The sequence below is a fragment of the Rutilus rutilus genome (assembly GCF_951802725.1).
Source record: "Rutilus rutilus genome assembly, chromosome: 10".
Taxonomy (NCBI): Eukaryota; Metazoa; Chordata; class Actinopteri; order Cypriniformes; family Leuciscidae; genus Rutilus; species Rutilus rutilus.
In genome coordinates this window covers 3,456,197-3,470,450 of record NC_140215.1, presented here as the reverse complement: position 1 = coordinate 3,470,450, position 14,254 = coordinate 3,456,197, and the positions used below count along the sequence as shown (strand labels likewise).

General features: G+C 38.1%; 1 protein-coding gene across 3 annotated transcripts in view; it reads left to right on the top strand.

The window, feature by feature from the left end:
* Positions 1-14,254, top strand: part of rbms1b (RNA binding motif, single stranded interacting protein 1b) — an 80,244-nt gene that overhangs the window by 16,988 nt on the left and 49,002 nt on the right. For 2 of the 3 annotated variants that reach the window (XM_084420464.1, XM_084420465.1), the window contains exon 2: positions 12,135-12,316. In XM_084420464.1, coding sequence (XP_084276590.1) covers positions 12,135-12,316 — 182 coding nt within the window. Of the gene's footprint in view, positions 1-247; positions 591-12,134; positions 12,317-14,254 lie in introns of those variants that run through there. The other variant, XM_084420466.1, reaches the window with a different exon arrangement.

Sequence of the window (14,254 nt, the reverse complement as noted above, 5' to 3'; positions counted from 1 at the left end):
AGAGCAAGCAAAGGGGGGGTGAGTGTAATGTCAAATCCCCTCGCTCCGAAACTGGGCTGTTGTGCACTGTACATAATGCATGTAAATGCACGCATGCACACTTCACATGCAATCTGCATTGTTATCCGAGTGAAGAGGCTGTTTGTGAGGCTTGTAAGCTTCGTTTGTGTGCACATCTTCCCCCCCTTTAAAGAGAGCGCAGTGGTTTCTTCCATAGTGGGAGGTGTAGTTTTGTGGAGAAGTCACCGCAGATCAATGAACTGAGCGAAACAGACGGGCTGGGCAAGCCGACTACACCGAGCGTTCGTGGGATATATGCCTCTCCTTCCGCAAGACTTAACATTTCTCCCCCTATGCGACGATTCGGTCTTAAAGACACGTCTGTAAGTGAGACTATATGACAGCACTGCTCGGTCTCTATGGTTTATAGAGCCACAAACACAACTTCTACCCTCCTGGATAGGCAAGAGCGTACGAGATAGAAGCATTTGGTAGACATTTATTCATCCAGTCAAGGGGATATTCGGTTGTTGAGGATGATTTTTGCAAATTCTGGACACACAGTGAGGACGTCGTATAATCGTAAACAGGTAAACCTCTTATTTCACTTTAATTGTGGCCCAAAGTGTGGCTTTGGAGTGTGTGTATGTGTTTGTGGAAACTGTTATGGTGCATTTTGCACTTTTATTGTTGTAGTTATAATATTAATAACCAAAATACATTTTAATCCAGGCAGGACTCGACGGATGAAAGACTGATAGTGTCCGAAAGCAGCACTTCCATGAAACTAATCCATAAAGAATAGCTGTCATTCGTGCCCTTCCAATCAAATGCTCGCCTCTGATGGGTGTGTTTTTGTTGTGTTAGCTTTTAATTTTATTGTGTTACTGCATCGACTCATTCACAATTTTAATACACCCCCCTCAATCAAACCCGTCCCACGAGTTTAAAAATAGGCCTCTATTTGAACAAGTTTTTACGTGTCTCATGTACGTCACTGCATTTTCCTCTGATGGGAATATACATTCACAGCCCTGCCTGCTCTGATGTGTGTGTGTGTGTGTGTGTGTGTGTGTGTTTGTGTGTTTGGTTTCAGTGGTTAATCTACTTTACCGGCCTGTAATGGTCAAAAGTCACAGTGCTGAATTAATGCACCTTGTGTGTTCTCTCATATTGACACTGTTCGTTAAAGCCTTCTCTAATCTCATCCCATGCATTTCACACGCACCACCTATCTTGAACACGTCCAAGTCATATTCCAGCCTTTTTTGTAGATTGTGCATAAAGAAAATGATGGAAATGGATTAATCCCTCGGTTGTTGAGGATGATATTTTGCAAATTCTGGCCCAAGTGAGGACGTCACATAATTGTAAATGGGTAAAAAAAAATAAAAAAAAAATCTTCTTTGACTTTAATTGTGGCCCTCATAGTTACATGTTCTTTGAAGTGCGGTTTTAACGTCTTTTTGGGGTGAAACCTGCAAAGAAAAGTCATATTTCAGCTTTTGCATAAAGAATGTGACCAATTTTCATGACAATTCCCTCTCAAATTCTCATTACTTTAATGCCAGAGAGAGAGAGAGCGAGAGAGAGAGAACATTTATATTTATTTCTATTTTATGCAATTATATGTTTTAACTAATTTAAATGATTATTATTGTTTTTTACTGTAATGCATCAAAACATTAACATATCACATTACTCACAATTAAAGAACTATATATATATATAGACAGAGAGAGAGAGCATTTATTTATTTCTATTTTATGCAATTATATGTTTTAACTAATTTAAATGATTATTATTGTTTTTTACTGTAATGCATCAAAACATTAACATATCACATTACTCACAATTAAAGAACTATATATATATATAGACAGAGAGAGAGAGCATTTATTTATTTCTATTTTATGCAATTATATGTTTTAACTAATTTAAATGATTATTATTGTTTTTTACTGTAATGCATCAAAACATTAACATATCACATTTACTCACAATTAAAGAACTATATATATATATAGACAGAGAGAGAGAGCATTTATTTATTTCTATTTTATGCAATTATATGTTTTAACTAATTTAAATGATTATTATTGTTTTTTACTGTAATGCATCAAAACATTAACATATCACATTACTCACAATTAAAGAACTATATATATATATATATATATATATATATATATATATATAGACAGAGAGAGAGAGAGCATTTATTTATTTCTATTTTATGCAATTATATGTTTTAACTAATTTAAATGATTATTATTGTTTTTTACTGTAATGCATCAAAACATTAACATATCACATTTACTCACAATTAAAGAACTATATATATATATATATATATATATATAGACAGAGAGAGAGAGCATTTATTTATTTCTATTTTATGCAATTATATGTTTTAACTAATTTAAATGATTATTATTGTTTTTTACTGTAATGCATCAAAACATTAACATATCACATTACTCACAATTAAAGAATAATGGGAATTGGGAAGAAACACTGAAAAGTCAAATGTCTGCATTACGGTAATGAGAATTTTGGTAGTCTTCACTTCCCATGAAAATAAAATAAAATCACAATGCCTTTTAATTAAATTCTGTTTCTAATCTGATTTCGGGGTCAGATGTGTTTCATGTGATCCGTAACTCTTTGCGGTCGGTGTAGATCGGTTTAGGTGACCTTGTCACATCAGCGCATCATGTTGGGATCAGATAGTGTCGCTGTTTGGAGTCGCCTTGTTGCGAATCGCATGCTTTTATTGCGTCTCCTAATGATGCAATTTGATTTATCAGCGGAAGAGATTGACCTCTTGATAGAAGAGGAAGGAGGCTCGGAAGAGGAAGGGCTTGGTATATGCGCTCAAGAGGATTATGCATATATTCATAGGCCCGTTCAGCAGCCGAGCGGGATCTCTCGCAGGGTGAGGCCGGTTTACTGGAAGTCGTCAGTGTATTTCCAGCACGGATATGATGGGCTGACTAGGTCTGCGGTTCTCTGATAAGAAGCCAGTCTCTCCCCGCAGAGCTGAATGGTCAAACAGATGCGAGATACAAAACAAGCTTTGAGTTCCTCAGAAAAGCCCGTTCCGCTCTGGGAATGTGTGTGTTTCAGTCAGGGCCGGAGGACCTTCGAGGGGAAACACTGGTTTCTCGTCCCTCAAAGATGTTCTTTGTCCACTTGTTTTGCGCCTCATTTCCTGTTTCTCCAATGCAAAGATCAGATGAGCGTTTTGTTTTTGAGGTCCTGTTTTCTTGGAAAGTGCGCGTTTGTTGTGCTGTCCGATGTATGTTTCTTAATTCGAAAAATAAAAGCTACTTTATGTTTGCATGAATAGGATGTGATTCTGCTAAAACTATTCATCCTGCGAGCATTTAAAGAGATTAGCACGCTTCAAGGACTTCCCGCTTGACCGGCAACGTGACTAACTGTGCTGTTTTCCAGTGGATCCGCTCAGAACACTTGACTAATAGCATAAAGTCATTGTGCTTTACAGGATGATGAGTTTATTTTCAACTGAAGTAGAAACCAGGGGCGCTTTATTTCCCAAGGCCGGAGAGGCAGTGCCTTCTCAGAAACAGCCGTACAGGAACAAAGCAAAAGCAATATTCTGTTATGTCATATTGGATAGTATTTTAACCACCCCTTTTTCTTTTTTTTTCACTGACACAAACAAAGAAAGCCTTCCTTTAGCTTGTTACATTTCCATTAAGCTCCAAAAGCACGACTTGAATGGAGAAATAGAGTGACCGGATGTGCTTTTTACTTTGGTATTGTGTTAGAAAACTTGAACTTCATTTAAACTTGAGAATGAACTTTGGTGTGACTTAATTAGGCATTAAAATGCATAGGATTGGTTGCTTGTTGTTGATTGTGTAAAGTTGTTGTTCCTTATGCCTTTAAGCCAGAAACCATGTGAAAGCATGCATTTAAATTGGACTAAAACACCTGAACACAAAGAGACTTTGCTGCCTAATTTCAGAAGTTAAAACATGCCATTGATGGAAAGAGAAGCTTTAATTGCCCTGTTAAATGTTCAGTATCGGTAGTGTTGGAGGAATTCATATCATGGCAGATTTAGTGACCTTTAATAATCCACCGCCTTCTTTTTAAACTCGAGCTTGTCTTATTTATCCAGTCTTGTGGTTTCGCCTTTACGCAGCTGCATTGGACAATGGCATAAAGAGCGGCCAAAGGGTTTCCAGGCCATTTCAATAGGACATTGACTCTATCCTGACCCCTAAATGCTGTCTTTGTTGTGTAGACCTTTAATGAAATGATATTTTGTTCGGCACTACTGGATTTCATGGAGCTCAGATCTGTGCTTTTCAGCACCTGCCAATCTTGGGGATTTTCACTGCTGTCTCTGCCTTTGTGGGGGAATTAAAGGTGCAGGAAGCAATTTTTGAAAAACGCCATTGAAAAGTTGATCGGACCGAGCACCGAAACACACATGTAGCCAATCAGCAGTAAGGGGCGTGTCCACTCATGAGAGGGGAGGAGAGAGAGTGAGCCAATCAGCAGTAAGGGGCGTGTCCACTCATATAGGGGAGGAGAGAGAGAGTGAGCCAATCAGCAGTAGGGGGCGTGTCCACTCATGAGAGGGGAGGAGAGAGAGTGAGCCAATCAGCAGTAAGGGGCGTGTCCACTCATGAGAGGGGAGGAGAGAGAGTGACCCAATCAGCAGTAAGGGGTGTGTCCTCTCATGAAAGGGGAGGATAGAGAGTGAGCCAATCAGCAGCAAGGGGCGTGTCACTCATGATAGGGGAGGAGAGAGAGTGAGCCAATCAGCAGTAAGGGGCATGTCCACTCATGAGAGGGTAGGAGAGAGAGTGAGCCAATCAGGAGTAAGGGGCGTCCACTCATGATATTATTATTATTATCATTATTATTATTATAAGCCTGGAACGTCTAAACCTCCTCCATCGCCCATTTCAAGCATCGGCTCCTGTCCGAAAAGTGAGATAACCCTCCTAATATATGGCTTTTCTTTCGGTTCCCCTTTTAGTGATCACTATGACCCTTTAATCTTGTCACATTTGTAATATATTAGGGACCTGTTCTTGAAAACCATGTTTGTTTGTTTTGGATGGAAGGGATGACTTTGCCATCGAAAGGAGTAGAGGGGCTAAATATCAATTAGACATTCGACCTAAATTATCATAGTAACACAAATTGCTTTTACTTATTGATGACATCAGGCACATCGGCAGATTTCACCATTGTTGAATATGAATATGAATATGGGGGTGGAGGCATCAGGATCAGGATGTGATCCTTTGTGGGTAGGGGCGTGTTTGTTTTGGTGACTTCAAATATCAACAGCGTTTACCAGGAATCGCTCACTGCACCTTTAAAGGGACAGTTCACCCAAAATTATTTGACTCATTCTCATGTCCATCTGAATTTGTGTTTTCCAAGTACAGTGTTTTTTTATATTGTCACACTCCAAAAAAGACCAAATTCATCATAAAAGTGGTTCATACGTATGTTTTGAGAGTTTTGAGAGTGCTTGACTTAAATTTCAGTCTATTTTTTTGCAAAATGCTATCAAAATATAGTGCATAAATCATAGAGACTACTTTTATCATGGAAGATGGCCCAAGTGGCTCGGAGGTAAGGTCATTTTTGGGTGAATTGTTTCGTTAAATGTGAGTCAAAGCGGAAATAATACTAATAGAAGTAAACAGAAGTGCTCAGTGACAGCATAGCATGAAATAATAACCATCTTAATAAGCCCGTAGCACTATTCCCAAAATTGTATTTGACATCTACGCCTCATATCCAGTACAAACAATGTATGCTATTATATGAGAGTTGAACTTTTACTCTCAAATTAAAGTTCATTTGCATATTAATAACATAATGCAGATCATTTTTTTAAAGCTGGTTTCTTGAATGACTTTCCTCCAATAAGTCATGTTACAGTACATGTTCATGTTTTCAGAAACTTGCAGTGTTCTACATATAAACTTTTTTTTTATTACATTTTCATAACACAGAAACAGAAACATAGGCTTTATTTTGAATCGGAACGGTACCTTCAGAATTCATGCTAAGATTGTTGCATATGCAAATACATATTATTGCATAATTTGGATACACTTTATTTGGTAACACTTTATTTTACAGTTTACATATGTTACATGTAGTTACTATAGTAATAACGATAAATTATGCATAATTACATGTAACTAACCCTAAACCAAAACCTAATCCTAATCCTAACCCTATAGTAAGTACATATAGTTACTTAATGTCACTCAGTACTTAAATGTACAATTACAGTGTAACAAAGACACCTTAAAATAAGGTGTAACCCTTTATTTTAAGGTGTCAGTATTACAGTGTAATTATACATTTAAGTACTGAGTAATAATAATGAACTACATGTACTTGCTTTAGGGTTAGGATTAGGGTTTGGTTTAGGGTTAGTAATTATGCATAATTTATCGCTATTACTACAGAAATTACATGTAACATGTAACAATGACATAGCATTGCGTTACACTTAGTGTGTTCAAATGGGTCTCTAGACTGCAGACAAGACAGAAGTGGAAGATTAATGCCTTTTTCTGGTAATTATACCGACAGGAAAACGTTTAGGCTACTAAAAACCAGCCTTTAGATTAGTTCCTCATTGGTGTTTTTTGGTCATGTGACGCGTGAAATAAAATCATGTGCACTATCATGTAAAACAAAAAGGAATGTGTTCTCACAATGAACTTTCTGTTAGTTTTAATGTTGGAGCAGAAAGGCAGAATGGGAACAGTTTTCCGCTCCAGTCTTGAAGCTCATCCAGTCAACTGTGTCACTGCTGCATACCAGAGATTCCCAACGCTTCCTCCTCCTTGTTACTTCCACAAAAGAGCGAGCGGGATAATCACAGTTGAACTGCGAGGGCACTTGAGCAGGAAGACCTCCACAGCACAGAACATCTGTGTCCATACAAAACAGGACGGAAGTGATGTCTTTACCACACAAGAACTCTTTTATAGTGCGGAGAATGAAGCCAGCAAAGCATTGACCTCAACAGATCCGCAGCCCGTTCAGAAATTCCCAAAAGATTTTCAATGCGCCTCACATTTGGGTTCTGATTATGAAGTTTTCGAATGGATCCTTGTGACATTTACGTCTATATTTGAGAAATCAATCCGAAGGTCCAGTTTTCACTGTACAAAGATTCTTTCAAACTTTCTGATATTTTGTGTAGTAGAATTTTTATTATACCTAGTTCATGTATTCCATCCCTTTTATCTAGCATGTGTACAAAATAAATCATGCATGATAAACCGCAACACTTTCACCACTATTATGACCAAAAATATCTTTATTGCATCTGTAAGAACCAAAAAACTCTTCTTTTTTTTTTTGATTGTGCTTAGGCCTGTCACGATAACAAATTTTGCTGGACGATAAAGATATTATCGCGATAAACGATAATATTGTCGTTCTGAGACCATTTTCATTTAATATAATTATAATGGCATAATAATGCAGGTACACCTTTTCAACGATCTATAAACTTTTATTTCTAAAGAATATTAAACATTGAAAACGGAAAACATTTTAAATATCCCAAAAAATGAACAAAACAACCAAAAACAATAAAAGCAATGGACTCTTAAGGTGATGATACACAGGGCAACTTTTTGAGCAATGTTGCTGGGCAATCTTGCCGAGAGATTGTTGTTTGGGCACTTTCCCATTGAAAATGGGCAATAAATTTCTATCTGGATAATTTAGATCGGTCGTGGTCCCTGTGTCTCATCTGGTTGCCCGTTGACGGCAACATTGCCCAGCAACATTGCTCAAAAAGTTGCCCTGTGTATCATCACCTTTAGTGTCTGTTAACAAAATAAATGTCTGTTAATAAAAAAATGGATGTAAACAAAATTGCACTTCAAAAAATATTAAACATTAGGCTTTAGACATTAGGCATAAATAGTGATACATTCCATAACAGGCAAAACTGACAGTTAGGACCTTTGTAAACAAAACAAAAAAAAGCCTCAACAAGCCATATCGCACAATTTTGCACTGTTACTCCTGTTACTTTGTCCTCCTGTTACTTTGTCAAGTGATTGTGTACTGTCGAGAAGACGGAGACGCGCTTTATTGCGTGTATATGCTACGCACTGAAAATACTTGGTTAGGATTAGGGGTGAGGAGTGCGTGCGTATTACACGCCATAAAGAGCGTATCATATGCATGCAAAAACTATTTTTGGCGTATAAATGGCACGAGAAATAACATTCGTGGTATAGATACGCATTTTCATGTGATCGGGCTCGCTGTCGCAACTCACAACTAGCGTCTTCTCTCTCTCCCGGCAGTCGCCGCAAACAGTCCCGCCGGCGCTTTCCCACACAAAGACCATGTGACTGACAAGAGAGTTCACTCCTCCTATACGCTAAAGAACCGAGAGTGGTCATCCAGTCTCTTTGGTAGAGACTGAGAGAGAGAGACGAGGAAAACAAACAAGCATGCAAATGGAATTATCGCGGCCGGAAAAATTATCGAGCTCATTTATTTTTATCGTGCGATTAATTGACTTATCGACTATCGCGACAGGCCTAATTGTGCTGAATATTAAAAAGTCAAGTAACTTAAAGGGTTAGTTCACCCAAAAATGGAAATTCTGTCAGTAATTACTCTCCCTCATGTTGTTCCAACCCCGTAAGACCTTCGTTCATCTTCAGAACACAAATTAAGATATTTTTGATGAAATCTGAGAGCTGGATCACTCCTCCATAGGCTTCTAGGTGACTAAAACTTGCTGGCCCAGAAAATGTATTAAATACATCGTTAATATAGTCCAAGTGACTCCAGTGGCTCAATCTTAAGTTTATAAAGCGACGAGAATACTTTTTGTGCGCAAAAACAAAATAAATAACGACTTTATTCCACTATTCATTTCATTCTCTCTCTGTGCCTCGAGTGAGTTGACGTAGTGTTTTTGCGCAGCGCGTCTGTGTTACACGTCACCACGTAGGCTCACTATTGGGCGATGCTGGTCATGTGTGTGATGCGTGGTGACTACGTAAACTAACTCAAGGCACAGAGAGAGAATGAAATGAATAGTGGAATAAAGTCGTTATTTATTTTGTTTTTGCGCACAAAAAGTATTCTCGTCGCTTTATAAACTTAAGATTGAGCCACTGGAGCCACTTGGACTATATTAACGATGTCTTTAATACATTTTCTGGGCCAGCAAGTTATAGTGTCCATAAGCCTGTGGAGGAGTGAGACAGCACTCAGATTTCATCAAAAATATCTTAATTTGTGTTCCAAAGATGAACGAAAGTCTTACGGGGTTGGAACAACATGAGGGTGAGTAATTACTGACAGAATTTTAATTTTTGGGTGAACTAACCCTTTAATATCAGTCTTTGGCTTGGTAGATATTATATTTAAATCTCTATTTAAATTTTGCATATAAAAGCTATTTCCAAAGGTATGACTTTCTTTCGCTAAATCAAGTCTTTTGCAGCTTCACTGGAGTATATATATAGACTGCTGTAGATTTTATTTATTTTAAATGAGAATAGTACATAGCATCCTCCTTCATTCCTGTACACTTCTATTGCATAAAAAATTGCCTCTTTTTTTTTTTCGCTCAATTTATTAAAACTTATGATTTTTAATTTTTTTACACAACTAAAATTTTAAACTGCCTTTTATCAAAAATTGCCTCTTTTTTTTTTTTTTTTTTTTTTCACAAAATTTATTAAAACTTATGCTTGCGTTTACATGTTTCTCAGAACTGCAGAGAAAGACTCAAGTGCTTTTCCCGGGGATTATACCTTCAGGAAAGCGTTGTGAGTAAACGCCAACCTTCATATTAGCTCCTCATTAAGGTGCTGTTTGGTTCTCGTTCGGCATGAGGAGTGTGAATTTATTGTCAAAATTTAAGTCACTTGCTTAAATGGGGTAAGCGGGGCGGACATTTTGAATATTGCAAACTTAGCCACCAATTACTAGGCAACCCATGCATTGATTTCATGCATGCAAATATGACAGATATTTTACCGTAGAAATAAATAATTCCTTGTGATCCTCTTGAAATTGTTGTAGACGTTCAATGCAACGAGCACGATTCACCTGCACTGAATATCAGAGATAAAACGAAGCGCTTTTGGGTCTGTCGTACATCTGCACATATCAAGCTCTTACAAAAAGGCTTCAGCACATAGAAACGTTCAGCGCTCGCCCTTCGGCCTCTTGTGCCGCATTCACTTCCTTTTAGATTCTCGAAGCGTCCTCTCCGACAGCTTTGCTCCTAGGTCAGAGCTTCCGGCCCCTGTGGACCCACTTTATGCTGACAACTGCTTTCTGAAGTAGAAGAGACTGCACTGCAGATATGGATCACAGCGCTGCCAGATACTCATCTTAGTACTGACAAACATGAGCAGTGTAGCATTTGAGCTGAGGAGATTCGGAGATCCTGTACACTAGTGAGTTGGAGGGAGAAATCAATGCATTGATGCATCTCCTGCTTAAGTTGAAAAGCATATGCAAAACCAAACTTATTCTATTGGTGAATCAGAAACAGACATGTTTTATATTTGACATGTTTTGCAATCTTTACGAAATGTGAGCATGAGCCATCTTAACTTGACAAAGATTTGCACCCATGCACTGTTGCCGAAATTCTTCCCAACATAAAATTCCCAACATCTTTGTAAACATGCTTCCTTTAGGTCCTGTTTTATCAGAGCTACGACATTGCTTTCCTGTTTTGCATTTGTTTGCTCTTGGAGATTAGACTTGGAGTTACTCTTTGTTGGGGTTGTAAAAGCAAGCTAGTACCTTCTCTTTTGGACAGCATTAATAATAGTGATTACTGAAACGAATGAATGATTGAATGAATGAAAAAATGAATAATTTACTGACCCTCAAGTCATCCTAGGTGTATATGACTTTCATCTTTCAGCCAAACACAATCAGAGTTAGATAAAAAAAATTATTCTGGCTCTTCCAAGCTTTATAATGGTAGTGAATAGTTTTTGAAGCCCAAAAAGCACATCAATACATCATAAAAGTAATCCATACGACTCCAGGGGGTTAATAAAGGCCTTTTTGTAATAAAAATATCCATATTTATAACTTCTGAAGCGAAGCGATGCGTTTTTGTAAGAAAAATATCTTATTGATGTCGGCCTTAAAATTATTTTCTTTTTTTCCCGGCCAAATACATCTCTACAAATGTTAATGGGCCTAAACTGGAAACATTTTTACATTTTCAACACTGAGATTGCATTAAGAAAACCACATAATGGATATAAACATGGTAAAAATGTGTTCAAAGTAGCTGAGAGTACACCACTTCAAAATCAAAATAGACCAATATTTTGTTTAAAAGTCTGAATAGCATTAAAGTATCCGCATTCAGGTTTGAAACGACGTGAGGGTGACTAAATAATGAAATTATTTTAATTTAAGGAGGGTGTAGTCATGTTAAACACTGTATAAGCAAACCTAAATTACAGGTTGTTTAACTTCCTCCTCAGTCTTTATAATGAGTGTGTGACGAAGGTTTGGGCGGCTCTTTGACAGTCTTGTTCATCTCGTAACTTATAATAGGATGACCAGACGTCCCGGTTTACTTCACAAGGTGTGTCCCAAAGTCCCAACAATTCACACTAACAAACGTAAATGTGTGCCTGGTTTATCAGTTGGACTCATTAGGAGTGAAATCGTGTTTCTGGAATCGTTTCTCAAAAAAGGAAAACAGAGGAAGCATTTTAACATCAAATAATTACACATTTCAGCTGTTTTGCGTTTAATTCTGTTAAAAATTTGGGAAAATGCCACTAGTCAGTAGTCAAGTCTTTATTTCTATAGCACCTTTTACAATACAGATTGTTTCAAAGCAGCTTTAAAGTGAAAATAATGTTTGTTTCTAGAAGAAAATAGCATCACAGTCCAGCTTAAGTAAGTTCAGTGATGCTCATACGTTTGCTGGATTAGTTGTTGTGCTTCTTTCTGTCCAATATACAGTACTTCTCCTGCCTAGGCTATTTTCGAGTAATATTTTCTACTTTTCGCTTCCCTGCTTTCTTTCTGTAACCTTGTTCCACTCTGACTTTAGCTTTGTTTTGTGTCCCCCCCACCAGCCCCCCGTTGGCCCCGCCTCCCACCCGATGGCTCCGCCCAGTCCCGGGACCAACAGCAGCACCAATCACAGCAGCAGCAGCAGCAGCACGGCCGGCTGGGAGCAGCTCAGTAAAACTAACCTCTACATTCGTGGGTTACCGCCAAACACCACCGACCACGACCTGGTCAAGCTCTGTCAGCCGTGAGTACCACCCTAACTTTCATTTCTGGAGAAAACGCAGACAAATATCAAGATTAGCGCTGCACTGTAATGGTTAAAGGCTTATTAATCACGATTATTGTCATTTTAGAAATTGATTGCACTTAAAGGGATAGTTCACCCAAAAATGAAAATGATTTTACTCACCCTCAAGCCATCCTAAGGTGTACATGACATTCTTCTTTCAGACAAAATTAATCAGAGTTATATTGAAAAATGTCCTGGCTAATCCAAGCTTTATAATGGGAGTGAATGGCTGGTGAAAATTTGAAGCCCAAAAAAGTGCATCCATCCATTATAAAAGTGCTCCACACTGCTCCGGGGGGTTAATAAAGGCCTTCTGACGCGAAGCCGTGTGTTTTTGTAAGAAAAATACCCATATTTATAACTTTAATCTAAAATAACTAGCTTCCGCCAGACGACTTTTTCACCAGCCATTCACTTCCATTATAAAGCTTGGATTAGCCAGGACAATTTAATATAACTCCTTCAAAGAAGATTGTCATACACACCTAGGATGGCTTCAGGGTGAGTAAATCATGGGCTAATTTTCATTTTTGGGTGAACTATCCCTTTAAGCACAAATTAACGTCAATTAGCATGGTTTATTTGACCTCATGTAGTTTCATTTAATATTTGCCTCATAAATGAACACTTTTTTACATCTTTACCAGTGGTCAAATATCACCTGATTATGCTTAATTAATCGAGAGAACTAGAAATCGTGATCACGATTAAAGTGCGACCCAAATCAGGATATTATTTTTAAGCTACTGTTATCATACAGCCCTCGCTTAAGAGTGCCGAAAGACTTAATGATTTAGAAAACAGCTTTTGAGAGGAGTTTTATTTGCTGTAGTAGAAGATAAGATGAACAGTGTGGCCTCCAGCACCCCAGTTTATCCGTATGTGTCTCATTAAGCCCAGTTTCGCTGCGAGACGGCAGCTCCTCCAAATGAAGATCGATTGCTGTGGCCGTTGAATACACAATCCAATCGCTGCTTTACAGGGTCATATTTGTAGTCCATTCCCAGTTCTCTTTGAAACAATGTGCAGTTATTGCTTGATAAATGCTTCAATGTGGCCGAATGGCTCTGAGGTCAGTCTATTGATCAGAGATTGTCCGAGGCAGATTATTGAGAGACGTACAGCTGAAATGTTTTGCCTGAGATCTGAGGACTGTTTCACACTCGATGCAAGTCAGCAGCGTCTTTGGCTTGATGTCGATTATCACAAAAAAATTATTTTGACTTATTTTTGTGGGTGTTTTTTTAAATAAAAAGGCACAATTTGTGGTTACAGCGAGACAGTACAAGCCTATGGAGCAACATTTCCATTGTAAAAGCAGAATTGAGGAGCTTGTGTTTGTTATTAAAGGGATACTCCACTTTATTTGGAAATAGGCTCATTTTACAACTCCCCCAGAGTTAAACAGTTGAGTTTTAGCGGTTTCGAATCCATTCAGCCGAACTCCGGGTCTGGCGGTACCACTTTTAGCATAGCTTAGCATAGATCATTGAATCGGACAGGACCATTAGCATCTCTCTCAAAAAAATGACCAAAGAGTTTCGATATTTTTCCTATTTAAAACTTGACTCTTCTGTAGTTCATGAGCTGCACTCATGGTACGGCAGCAAAGTTTCTTGATTATTACGCAGGAATGAGAGTATAGTTCCTAGCCATATCAGCCTAGAAAATCGCAACTTTACATTTTCCGTCGGTCTTAGTACACGATGTAACTACAGAAGAGTCAAGTTTTAAATAGGAAAAATATCTAAACTCTTTGGTCATTTTTTTGAGAGAGATGCTAATGGTCCTGTCCGATTCAATGATCTATGCTAAGCTATGCTAAAAGTGGTACTGCCAGACCCGGAGATCGGCTGAATGGATTCGAAAACGGTAAAACTCAACTGTTTAACT